The 13,905-nt window shown below is 38.7% G+C and overlaps 1 protein-coding gene across 1 annotated transcript; it reads right to left on the bottom strand.

Annotated features, from left to right (window-relative positions):
• Positions 1-1,499: 1,499 nt before the first annotated feature.
• Positions 1,500-12,848, bottom strand: LOC143718312 (E3 ubiquitin/ISG15 ligase TRIM25-like). The gene is made up of 6 exons (XM_077209369.1): positions 12,193-12,848; positions 10,530-10,625; positions 8,067-8,297; positions 5,621-5,780; positions 5,423-5,470; positions 1,500-3,186 (listed from the first exon to the last, which is right to left on the bottom strand). The coding sequence occupies exons 1-6, from the start codon at positions 12,760-12,762 to the stop codon at positions 2,639-2,641; spliced, it is 1,653 nt and encodes a 550-aa protein (XP_077065484.1). The 5' UTR covers positions 12,763-12,848; the 3' UTR covers positions 1,500-2,638.
• Between the last annotated feature and the right edge of the window lie 1,057 nt (positions 12,849-13,905).

A 13,905-nucleotide genomic window follows, 5' to 3' on the forward strand; every position in this document is an offset into this window, starting at 1 on the left:
TGGAAATGCAGACAGCAACAGGTCTGGGGAAAAAAAAGTTCCTGCGCAAAAAAAATTCCTGCAACAAATTGTTATGGGTAATTTCAGTGGAAACGCGGCTTAAGTGGACAGATAAAGAGTTTAGGGCACGCACACACACACACACACACACACACACACACACACACACACACACACACACACACACACACACACACACACACACACACACACACACAATGCAGTCTCTGAAGACAAAGAAACCTGAAGGCGCACTTGTTTCACCTCTATTTATAGCCTCTCATGAACTTCCAATGACTGTAATGATCAGAGCTCATTCTGATCTTTTATTTAAAGCTACACTGTGTGATTTTTACCCCCATCTAGCGGTGAAAAGGTATATGACCATCCAGTGAATATTAGTTTCTGTTCCTCTCAATTCCGATTTCGTTTTAACTCCTACGGTGGCCAATGTAGTCCAAGATTAACATGGCTTCCAGTTCGACCTCGTCCATGAGTGAAAGGTGAAGCTTGAATTAACCGTATGTCCCTCTTTGGCTAATGTACTTTCAAGATGGAGGGGCAACATGGCGACCGACATTAGAACCCCCCACCCGTATGTATTTTCAATGGCATATTATACACTCACGAGAATACTTTATTACTTGAACGAAGTAAATATACATTAATGAGCACATATATTTTTGAAAGAACTTAGTGTTTTTAGCTAAGAATAAACTAAAAAAGTTACACAGTGTAGCTTTAAAGCCAAGTTCCTTGGTGTGTTTGCCACATATACTTCACAATCGATCAAACAAATACGTTTTTCCATAGTGCTATGAGCGAAGCATTGAGAAAAGCTTTTGAAAGGGACCAATAGCATAAACGTCTCTGGTTCTCTCTCTCTTTCTCTCTCTCTATCTATCAGTATCTCTCTCTCTCTCTCTATATATATATATATATGTATATATGTATATCTATGTATGTGTATATATATGGTGTCTCCTCTCCACCAGTAAACTGGTGTGTGGTGAGCGTTCTGGCGCAATCTGGCTGCTGTCGCATCATCCAGGTGGATGCTGCACATTGGCGGTGGTCGAGGAGGTTCCCCTTCAATGTAAAGCGCTTTGAGTGTTGAGAAAAGCGCTATATAAATGTAATGAATTATTATTATTATTATTATCTATTGTCTGTGGTTTCCTTTCTCACGCTCATCATTCTTCAAGTCCTGGCAAAACTCGAGAAATGCAGGTGTCGCTCGCTAGCACTCATTCCTCTGGCCTGAGAAAGCCAGTGAAGAGCAGAAAGCAGTAGACAATATAACGACAATAAAGAATGAGCAGGGTTTATGGAATAATCTCACTTCTATACGTTTCATTGATCAGGCTTCGTCTGACCATAGAGGTGTTAGATTCCAGGTTTTTTGGAGTCAACTCCCGTCTCCCACCGTAGGAATCGATGGAATCAACTACTTAACTTTATTTACTTTACACCAAAGCAGCATCAGGAATAATACAAGATTGCAGTACATATTACATACTATGATATTAAATCATTTATTTATTTTCCCCAACACAAACTTTAAAATACCCTTAACTGTCTGAATTAGTCTAATTGAGCGATGACATTACCTTGACTTGACGAGGAGTATCAACGTTGTTACCTAGCTGTTGCCGATACTTCATTTTACAGAAAAATTACAAGAAACAGCCATGGTTGAATATTATGTCAGAATTAAACAGGAAAGGAGGTATTCCTTCATGAATTTATCTTATTATATTGGGCGGGTGATGGCTCTAAACACACATGATTGTTGTCTTAAAAAACTGCTTGGATGGTCTAGTTAAAGATATTAAAAATTAATACAGTACATACAAAAATACACAATAATGTTAACTTGATGTGTTTATTCTTGATGTCAGTTTGTAATGATTTATGGTTAGTATTAATATAACATCATTTAAACTACAAAGCTGGCACGGAGGCATGTATAATTACAAACTGAAGTCACTATGACTGTTATCTATTTCTAAAGTAAGTTACATGCACAGAAACGGATTAAATTCCTGTGCTGGAGTGGAGCCTGACTCTACGGCTATTCCGAGACCCAGAATCGACTCTTTTGTAGTCGACTCCCCATCACTATATGAACAGCATAAATACAACAAGTGTGTTTATTTCAGACTGCTTAACAACACGTATAAAATGAAAGGATATAAAGCACGACACAGATGTATGGTTGAAGTGGCACACACACAAGTTTCTATTGAGATCCTTAGATATCCTTCATTTACACAGGAAATGTTCAACAAACTGTGCGATTGATTCATTCTCTTGAATATGTGTCTTAATTCCCTCGACTTTGACATTCTGTTCCTGTATTTCTTTTGTTATTGCTTCTAACTTTAACGTCTTTGTCTATTGAGATCATCTATGATTTGTTTGTATCATCCAGACATGTTTGCAGTGAGTCTCATTGTGTCTCTATTGACACAATTGTTAGTATTCTTGCCTGTTTTTTCTGGTTTTCTCTTTAAGTTCAGCTGTGTTATTGATGTAATGAAGAGAAAATAAGAGACTATAACATCTCACTGTTACTGATTTATCATGCAGCCCAAAGCATTATGGGTAGAATCTCTCTAATGTATATTTTGATTCATCAACACAGTTTCACTGATGATTTATAATAAACATAAAACCCAGGATAGAGTGTTTGTGTGAATGTGGTCTGGACTGTGTGGATGAGGCTCATTGTGTCAGAGACACTGTAGAAGGACAGAGTTCCTGCACTGTGATCCACATACACTCCTATTCTCCTGTTATCCACACACACTCCTATTCTCCTGCTGATGGGCTTTACAGTGAGTTTAGTCTCTATGCTATTGTGTATGAAGGAGTAACTGGAGGAAGAGCAGATCAAACTCCAGGACTGATCTTTACGTCCAAACATACAGTCAAAACCCCCTCCCTTCCTGCTGATGCTCTTGTATGACACTGATATTAACACACGCCCACTCCACTTAATTTCCCAGTAACAGCGTCCACACACACTCTCTCTACACAACACCTGAGGACACACATCATCAAATCTGTCTTGATGATCAGGATACGACTGCTCTGTAAGAGTGTTAGTAATCACTCTGTTCCTCTCAGACAAACGGAGGTATTTATTCACTGTGTTCAGATCCAGAGTGAACTGATGGGAATCTGATGGAGATAAAACACAACAGAATCAGGACTTGTGAATTTAATGTACACTGTAAAAAGATTTTTTTAATTAAAAACCACACAACTGCTGAACATTTTGTCTTAATTTAAAAAAAAAAGTGTGTTAAAAAATCCACTCAAAATATACTTCATCCAATTGTGTTGGAACTATCTGAATAATTTGTGTTGCATTAACTGAAACTGGGCTGTGGATTTTTAGTTCCAAGCATGCTTTGTATGATCAGGAGAGTAAATGCTGAAATTAATTGTAATTGTAGTGTTTTTGAAGGAAATGCCTGCTGATTATGTTATTATGTTCAGTTATGTTTGACATGTAAAAGAGTTTCTGTTATGTTAGGTTTTGCAGAATTTGTGTTCAGACTATGAGAGGCGACATGACAAACATCATGTGTGTTGCTTCACTCAATGAGCAAAAACTGCACTCATTACGTGTTCAGCACAGTGTTTCTTTACAAAATGACATCGCCATCTACTGGCCTGGCAGCAAATACAGCGATTTAAGTGGTTTTCGCAGGTCTGTTTGAACTGGGATTGTTTTGACAATGTTAGGGTTAGGGTTAGGTACAAAAGGTTAGGGTTAATCGTCCGCACAAAGAAAAATGTAAAGGAAAAACCTTTCGGTTTTTAGTACATCATTGCGTTAAGGACAACTTTTCCACACAATTAGATTATGTCTGTACAACAAGACTAAAACAACTTAATAGATTTACGTTCCTGTGTTATTATTATTAAATTTAACATACAGGATGAGCAATTAAGAAGAGACTGGTCTCAGGGTACGTTAATGCACCTGTTAGCCAGCAACCCCATTTTTGAAAAATCCCCAGAAATGGCATACCCAAACTAAACCACATACAGTTCATGAACCCTTTGTACTAAAAGCACAAGTATGATCTAATTTCAAAGCTGACACATGGCAGTCTTTTGTAAATTTAGAATTAATTATTGTCACAATGAACAAAATAGTTATAAATATTTTTTGTAAAGTTATTAGAAATTTATTTTTATGAAATATCTTCATGAAAATAAAATTGAAGTTGGCATTGTATCTAGAAATGCACTGCCGCTAAAGCCACATGTCTGACCATGTTATATTTAAAATGTGAAGATAAGTCTAAAACTCTGTATTTAATGTTTTTCAAGATAATGTCTATGACTTTATTTTGATTAGATTCTAAAATGCAAACTGATGTTTATTGTCATCTTCTAAGGATCCATTCAGTCTACTGTCTCTCATATACTCTCATATACATCATATATCGTTGCAATCATGTTAATTGTCTCCAAAACATCTTTAATCTGCATGTTACAGTGATCTCTGGAAGCTTTGTTTATGTCAGGGACTTCCTGGGATGTCACATGATATAGCTCTTCTTCATTTATTCCATATATGGACTAAATGTGCTCAGGCTGCCAGTATGGATTGACAACACAGTACATCAGAGTATCCAGCGCTCATAATGATTACATCGGCACATTTTGGGTATAAATTAAAAAAATATTATTACTCTCTATAGAAATCTGACTTAAACCTATGATAATCTATCAATATTGCTCCAAAAATGCAATTTTTTTAGCTGAAAGCCCTGAGGGAAGTTGTTTTGTCAAATGCTTTCAAGACGACCACACAGGAGTTTTTGGTAACGCTTCCTTTTACAGTACGTTAACTTGCGTGTACTTACAGTGTACTTACCTAAGAAAGTACTGGGTAATAATGCTTAATTTTACAGTGCGTTAACTTACGTGTACTTATAGTGTACTTACCTAAGAAAGTACTGGGTAATATAAGGTAAGTACATGGGTTAGGGGTAGGTTCAGGGTTAGTACCTAGTTATTACCCATTTATGGTAATCTTGTCTGTTCAATTGGGGGGAGGGGGGGGGGGAGCTTGCTCCAACTGTTTAAAAAAATGATTTACCCTTGGCAAGGAAAATTACAAGTTCAACCAAATTTACTGATTCATGGTGACTTAAGTTCAAAATACTTTGTGTGAATTATTAACTTACATTTTTCAGGTTGAATCTATGTTATATTTTTTTCAGTGTAACTGAATTCTTCATGTTCAACATCAGCAGTCTCACAGTACCGTTTATCAGATATCCTGTGCAAATCATCATTTTCACAATCAACTCTAAAACTCTTCTGTCATGTTTTCTTATACCTTCTATAGGAAGAACTTGAAACACTTTTTCTGCTTGTTTTCTTAGTGACTTACATTGTAGGAAGTCGTTCCTCATCCTGGGAACAATGTTGGTGAAAGTAACTGTGGAAATCAACAGATGTTAAGTGTATGATTATCATGTCAAGAGAAAATTATCCCTGCATCTGTTCCTAAGACATTTCTAATATTATCTTCTACATGATATGAGATGATGGATGATCATTTCTGAGAGCAGAATCTCCAGGACTTTACCTCTCTCAGAGATCTTCTTCAACTCCTCTTTGCAGAAATCCTCCAGTTTGTCTCTCAGCTGACGGACAGATTCTCTCACACCATCAAAAGAGGAGAGAGAACTGAAGGGATTGTCATTTATGTCTGTAGATTCAGGAGGAGCTAAGAGAGACTGGAAACTCTACCGAAAACAGAAAACATATTCATTAAATAACATTAGAACTACAATTTCTAGCATTTGCCATTTACACTATCCTCCAAATTATTTCATAGACAGATCCCATATAAAGCATCTGCTAATAACAAATATAACAGATAAAGCGCATCAGTGTGACACATTCAGGGCTGTTTCTACCAGAACCCTCGGGTCAGCCGTGGCACCGGCGGTGAAGGAGCCGACCATGGACGAGCTGTTGGAGGAAGAGCCCACAGTGGAGCTTCGGCGTTGGATCCGGGCTGAACCAAGGGACCAATCAATCGAGGCGGAGCTGAGAGATGTTCAGATCCATACAGAGTCGAAGTACGAAGACCCAGGGTAACACCACTGATCTGGAGGGCCAAGGCGGAGCCACAGGCTCACGGGACTGAGGTGTAACCGGGGGCTTGAAAGAGAGGTATTAGCTAACCCTGCATCCACTGACTAAAGTCAGAACTGACAAGATTGTGTCCGTGAGAAACACGATCCGGCCGACGTGATCTCTATGTGGCATTGGGTCCATAATGAATTAATAACTGAGAGCCTCATAAGTATGAGAGACTCAGAATAATCAACGATCTAAATTAAATCAAAATTAATCTTTTGATCAGCTGTTAAGATAGAAACTCAGTAAAAAATAAAGAGTCATTTAAATTTGGAGTCAGATTAAATTATTCATGGAGTCAGAATTAAAATTGGAAAATCACTTTAATTTATTAAACAGTTGATTTTCCAGAAGCGCCAGAAAAGACATACACGCTGAATACCTCCGACCACAACAGTGGATTCCGTTTTTGGGCCATTGGGTGGAGCTTACACCATCTCATCATTGGAGCAGTATTGAATTCCCTGTAATGGCGACTAAAGGAAGTGACAAATCGCACTTTAGTCACTACAACCGTATTAGGGATCTTTTCACCCACTGTGAAGGGGGAACCACAACTGGAGAATACCGACTCAGCGTACTCACAGAATATCCCTTGAGGGCCATCCACGGGCAGGCATGCCATCGTCTGATCTTTGAGCCCGGTGTGATATAAGGCGCACAGGGAGTCATCTGGGTGGAGCACCATGTGATCTAGATGGAGATACTGATGGGTGTGATCCTCAAGGGAACGGTCAAACAATTATGAAACTGCACATCCATTAGGTTTGAAAATCACCTGATGCAATTTGGTGAACATTACTCAAAATTTGTACCATCAATTTCACCATGATGTAAGAAATTAGAATGAAAATTTTGGTTAAAAAAAAAGTTTAAATGTGAGAAGTTTTGAACTGTTGGTGGCGCTAGTGGAGTTTGGCAGATATATCTTCTAGAAGAAAGAGCTTAGAACATGTTTACTTTCCAGGGGTGAAATGCATTTGTAAGTGTGTCTGACTGATGATTATATAATAACAAAACACACAGATCAACACTTCAGTCAGCAGCTCATTCTGCTCTCATGAATTCGAAAACACATAAGAACTACACTTCAGACTCTACAAGCCTCAGTTAACATGTTAAATGTTAAAGTTCATGACTGGACAATTAGAAAAAGACTGAAGAAGTATGGCATGTTTGGATGGGTTGCCAGAAGAAAGCCTCTCCTCTCTAAAAAGAACATGGCAGCATGGCTTAGGTTTGCAAAGTTGCATCTGAACAAACCACAAGACTTCTGGAACAATGTCCTTTGGACAGATGAGATCAAAGTGGAGATGTTTGTCATAATCCACAGTGCCACGTTTAGCAAAAAACAAAAACAGCATATCAGCAAAAAACACCTCATACCAAAAGTCAAGCAGTCTGAGGGAGGGGTGGTGATTTTTGGCTTGTTTTGCAGCCACAGGACCACAGACCTAGATTATTTCAGTCATAAGCCCTGTTCGGACTGGATTAGTTTAACATGGAGAGGTGGGGTAAAGTAATTATTACCAGAGTTTCTCAGTAATTTTAGTCCCGTCTCAGTAATCATTACATACAATGTCAGTAAAGATTACGGTGACTTTTACCTTGTGTAAGAAGGTTCAGAAAAATTATCTCAGGTAATACTAAGCCCATGCTTATTCAGAAAATTGTTTCCTGTGAGATTTCCTGAGCTGAAATTAACTTCTAAGTGTTTTCTTTTTTTTAAACAATACGATCAGATGAGAGTCTGACTGATGAATACATAATAACCAAACACACAGATCAACACTTCAGTCAACTGCTCATTCTGCTCTCATGAAATGTTTCCCTGTGAGTCTCTTGCTCAGGTTCACTATGATCCTGTTCTTCTAGATCTCTGTTACCTGCAGGAAATGGATGTGATCCTGTGTGTGTGAAAGCTGCTCGAGCTCAGCGTCTCTCCTCCTCAGATCATTGATCTCCTGCTCCAGTCGCTCCAGTCGTTCTTCAGCTCGACTCACTGCAGTCTTTTCCTGATCTCTGATCTTCTGTGTCGCCTCAGAGCGGCTTCTCTTAATGGAGCGGATGAGCTCAGCGATCCTCTCACTGTCCTCCACTGCTGTCTGTGCAGAGCGCTGTTAGGACACACATCACAATCACACAGTGAGCTTCAGTGAGTCCTGACCAGGGCCGGCGGAAGCGCTGGGCAAACTGGGCAATTGCCCAGGGCGCCAGACACTATTGTAAGATTTGATTTTCCTAAGACAAAACTGAGATAAAACTCATCCTGCAATAAAGCAATAAAATGCACCCTGAACAGAAGATCTCAAAGAAAGAGCACATGACATTGTCTTGTCCAAACTTTTCTCCTTCCTTATCTCTGCATCCCCCTCTCCCTCCTCCCTTCCTTTCCCCTGATTCAAGTCACTGAAAGTTCACTGAGAATGTCTATATGATGTATCTTGTGAATCTATTGTTATTTCCCTTTCATGTTTGGTATCATTTTAAATGTCTCAGTACGATTGGTACGATTGGTAAAATGGTCTTAATTTCATTGCAGTCATTGGTATTATGAGAAAGATTGAACACTTAGGAGAATCCTGTTCTCCTCTTTGGGTGGTGTCTCTTCAAGATATCTGATAATTCTCTCCCCCTGGGGTACATGGATAGACCCAAAACAACTCTAAAACATATTTGTACAAGCCTTTTGTTCTGGTCTGGGTATATAAGGGTAAGTGGCAGAGCAGTCTTTGGGAAACTGTAACCAGGAAAAACCCCATGCAGTGCTGTGTCTGTGGCTGTGGTTGTGGCAAATGTTATATTTGATTTATTCTGCATTATTGTAATCCTTTTTCTAGTATGGATTAATGTGTAGTCTGGTGTTTGCGCAAATCTCTGTCCAGGATAGATCACATTGAAGGCACTAATGAATGGAGCACGGAGCACATCATTAAGGAGACCTTACGATTTCTGACTATCCCTGACTTAGCAAGTTGCATCTTGTGACTATTAAAAAATTACACCTTTGTTATGAGTCAGCAGTGAGCGGCATCTTAAGGGTAAAATAGTTGCACTGCATCCTCTGACTATTTCAGAACTGGCTAGTTTGAGATCGTGAGCGCATATTCGCGACGTGAAGTCTCAAAGCGATACTGGGTCCTTTAATGAACGAATAATTGAAAGTATGGGATACCCAGAATAATCAAATATCTAAATTAAATCATAATCAATATTTATGATTATTTTCTAATAAGAAACACAATGTAAATTTGATTATCATTTGAAATTGGAGTCAGATTAAGCACAGAGCTAAAGTAATATTAAAACTAAATTCTAATAAATAAGGTGAACTTCACTGGAGCGCTGAAAAGACATACACACATTATACCTTCGCCCACACCGTTGGATTCCGTCGTTGGGCCAATGGGTGGCCCTTACACTAGAGGGCGCCGAACCATGACAAGCACAAGCATCTCAAACTTGTGAAGAACTATCTGCGACTTAAAACTCAACAATGCGTTTTATGCAACCAAATGACGCGGAACGAGCTGTCCTTCCTGTTGAATAAACTGTCATATAAATTAATGTCCAGTCATTCTAAAATTCTCCTTTCACTCCTCAGTGTCTGTGAAGTGAAGTAGGACAACGGCCCACCAATCTGAGTTTCAGATTCTCATCCCTCATCCACAGACGATGAGAAGCGAGTAGAGGCATTTTTACAGCGTTATAAATATAAGCAGCAAGGAACAACGGTTCATATGCTCATTGTCTCCAAATTATGAACAGAAATGGATAAATATTAAGTTTGCTGTTTAAAACAAATAAAGATCCAATGTAGGAGAATGGTTATTATGTGCAAAAAGCAGGAAACTCTGTATATTCTTGGAATGAGCGCATGTCAAAATTAAATTCCGATTTGAAGCTTGTGACATAAACACGCACACAAATCCGATCACTTCATTTTGTGTTCATGTAAACACTACGTTCGGATTCATCAATCAGAATGAATTCAGTCCGATTGAAACAAAAGTTGTGCATGTAAACGTTGTCACAAGATCATTTAAATGGATTAGGCAAAATTTCAATTGAGCTCCAAATCTGTCGCAAATTGGATTACTTCAAGAACAGTTTGCAGCAGCCAAAGCAAGATAGGTGCTCTTTTAAATGGTGAGTCAACTGTATTAATTCATTACACCTGTCTTAAGTCAACAGTAGGGTTCAATATGTGATAAGTTGGCATTTTTTTTCTCTTCAAAATTTGAACGTAGGGGGCGGCATATTCTTAATTTGCCGAGACTGCTGGATTGTCTTCCCTCGGGCCTGGTCCTGACTGAGACTCCTTAAATTTTCTTCTTCTCCAGACTCACCTTATGAGACGTCACATCCTCTCTCAGCTGCTGAAGATCTTTCTCTCTCTGCTGGATCCTCTGCTGGAACGACCTCTGCGTCTCCTTCAGCTGCTTCTACACCACAAATCAATAACAGATTTCAGTTTATAATGCTCTCACATATCTGTCAGGGTTCTGTCACTTTGGTCTAGTTTATTCTTGGTTTTTTGCCACTCATGTTTAGTTTGGTTTCGGTTCTGTGCCGGGATTCGGACATTCATGCTCTGTGTGTTTGTATTCTGCTGTGAGTTCACAGCATAAGTCAAGTCATCCTCATTTATATAGCACTTTTAACAATGTAGATTGTTTCAAAGCAGCTTTACAGAGATAAACATATAATTTAAGGTAACAGAGATTGGTTTGGTTTTATAGTGGCTCTTGAAAAATGTTTTTTCCAGCTAAAGTTAGTTTTGATTTATTCACTTCCGTCTAAATGATAATTTGTTATTAAATTAGGGGCCGCTAAGACATAAGCATTTGCTTGTTCTTGGTCTTGTTGTGTAAGCATAAGGTTTCGAGTTCGCTCTAGCAATACACTCTTCTGTCCGCGTGTTGTGTTCTGTGTAGCATGTGATTCATGTTTCCATCGGCCGTGTGCTTTCATGTTAAGTTTTGTCTTGTGCTGAGCATCATGCGGCTATTTGTTATCTGATCATTGGTTAATTTGCCCCACCTGTTTTCCCTAATCACCTGACTTGATTGGCCCTATATATTCTCCTTGTGTTTGCAGTCCTGTGGCAGATCGTTGTCATATGTTCCTCTTGTATCCTGTCCTGCCAGATCCTATTTGCACATCCAATTCATGCCTTGACCAGCCATGCCTGCCTCCACCTTAGGGTAGTTTTTGTTTTATTTTTATTTTATAACTAATAAAATCCCTTACCTTCTGCTTTACTGTTTACTCGCTTCATCCCCTCACCTCACCCTTGACAAAATCATCATGTTAAAAGTTAAATCCAGTAACAGTAGAATAAATAAGCAATGGCTGTTGGTTCAAACTTATTAAAGGTATGATAGATTAGTTTCCACCATCGTATATGAATTTACATTAAGCATGAGGCCTCTTTCACACTGCAAGCATAAGTATCATAAAAGTGAAACTGATTTGAACACATGTAAAGCTTCCCACTGACAGTCTTTCTGCTGCGTAACAGTATTTCTGTTAATAACTGCCATCAGTTATAAAATGTTGATCAGGAATCAGTCCTTCTAATTTACATGAATACAGGCATCACATTTCTATCAAAAACTAATTTTGAAAACAGAACAGAAGCCAAAGCTTGAAGTGAAGCAACGACGAGTTCATATGGACTGAGACAGATTTAGTGTTTTGTCTGTCGCTGCATTTAACTTGCGTTATTCTTGAGAGAGATATATTTTGTCAAACAATCTGTGAATATTTTCTATTATTTTATGTTGCTTCATCAAAGCCTGTTTTTCAAAAGTTTGTGTTGATAAATACAGTATGTTTACGGTTCATTTTCACCATATTTTCTGTTAAGTTCAGCTTTCTGAAAGTCCCCTTGCAGTTTCTGTTAATTTCTGCGGACGTCTGCAGTGTGAATGATGTTACCTGATCTTCAGGGTGCCAATGTAAATAGTGTCAATATTTTTTCATCAGTGTCTACTTTATAGTTCATACCTGTTTCTCTGTCCGCTGTGCTGCAGCTGATACAGTGTCGTGGTTTTTATGTTCATCCATACACAGCAAACATATAAACTTCTGATCAGTGCGGCAGAAAACCTCGAGGAGTTTATCATGTGTTTGGCAAATCATCTCCTGCAGTCGTCCAGTGGCATCAGTCAGATTGTGTCTCTTTTCTTTAAAGAAACTCTCATGTTGTTCAAGGTGACTGTGACAGAAAGACTCCAGACACCCCAGACAGGACTTGACGGCTTTGCGTTTTCTTCCATCACAGACGTCACACTGCACATCTCCAGCTCCAGCGTAACAGTCAGCAGGAAGTTTAGTCTTCTTCAGTTTCTCCACCACTTCAGCCAGCATGGTGTTTTTAGTTAAAGCAGGTCTTGGACTGAAGGTCTGTCTGCATTGAGGGCAGCTGTAGACCCTCATCTGATCCTCCTGATCCCAGCAGCATGTGATACAGCTCATACAGAAACTGTGTCCACAGGAAGTGGTCACTGGATCCTTCAGGAGATCCAGACACACTGAACACAGGAACTCATCCTGAGAAATTCTTGCTTCTGCCATTTTACTGCTTGAATACAGAGACACAAACACACAACGGCTCAACTGCACTTCAGTTTCAGTGTTTCTGAACTGAAGAGTTTCCTGTTTCCTGTTTCCTGGTTTTGTGTTTGAGTGATGTGTGAAAAACATGTGTCTGCAAATCTGTAAAGCAGGTTCCTCACTTCTAGTGTAGTGGGTTTCTGTCTGCGACCCCATCAGAAACTTCTAAGAGAATCTCTGGTCCATTACACAGATTAACACATTTATAAAAAGTGTAAAACAAAGAAAATAACATGGAAATACAAACACACATATAAATTAAAATAACATATTTTGCTTATGGTCACATGACCATAGATTACTCGATTGTAATTTCTTCCTAAACAAATTATTTCAAAATAAAATGCCCTTAAATATAAACCATTAGTTCCCAATTATTTCAATAATCTAGTGTAACAATATACACTCATCACATCCACCCCCAATGTTTTACACTAGATTATTGGACAGACCAACATCTTGACATATCAGTGATGTCATTTCATATTTACCTTAGGTATACAGATTTAAAGCCATCATGTTAAATATTCAGATAAATATTTACCCCCCAAATATACTGCATGGGGGACCGCTTCCCACGTACCGACATGGACATGTAAGGTTCAGTAAATTATTTGCTCTAAATGAATGGTTAATGTCATGGTGTAATGAACAGATACTGCTCTTTGTAAATAACTAGAATCTTTTCTCAGGGCGACCTAGGCTTTTCTGTGCTGATGGCCTGCACCTCAGCAGAATCGGAGCGGATCTTCTGTCTGATAAAATCTCCAAGACACTACGCACAGTATGACTAGAAAATCAAAACTCAAATTACAGTCTTTGTTCTACCCACTTAATTGATAGAAGTGTGAGTATAGTACAGTATATAGAAACGGTGTCTATTCCTCGATTAGTGAGGTCAAACAATAAATCTATTGTAGGATCTAGAAAAAATCTAATCATGATTAAACCAGAAAATCTTAAAATTAGTGAATAAAAACAATTTCTAAAGCTAGGTCTCCTAAACATTAGATCGCTCGCACTGCGCATCTTCAGGATGCGCATGAGATGGCTGAGGAGGTGTATGATCACATAGATCCTGAACCCCCTCAGCCACCCTGCCCC

The sequence above is a fragment of the Siphateles boraxobius genome, unplaced genomic scaffold (genome assembly GCF_051911475.1).
Source record: "Siphateles boraxobius isolate OS27281-9 unplaced genomic scaffold, OSU_SipBor_1 61, whole genome shotgun sequence".
Classification (NCBI taxonomy): domain Eukaryota; kingdom Metazoa; phylum Chordata; class Actinopteri; order Cypriniformes; family Leuciscidae; genus Siphateles; species Siphateles boraxobius.

What these genes read in the sequence shown, in the direction of transcription:
- LOC143718312 (XM_077209369.1), bottom strand. Translation starts at nt 12,762, where the DNA reads ATGGCAGAAGCAAGAATTTCTCAGGATGAGTTCCTGTGTTCAGTGTGT. An exon ending in GAAGAAGATCTCTGAGAGAG is followed by an intron (nt 5,471 to 5,620) that starts GTAAAGTCCTGG and finishes TGATTTCCACAG; the next exon opens with TTACTTTCACCAACATTGTT. An exon ending in GAGGAACGACTTCCTACAAT is followed by an intron (nt 3,187 to 5,422) that starts GTAAGTCACTAA and finishes TATCTCCATCAG; the next exon opens with ATTCCCATCAGTTCACTCTG.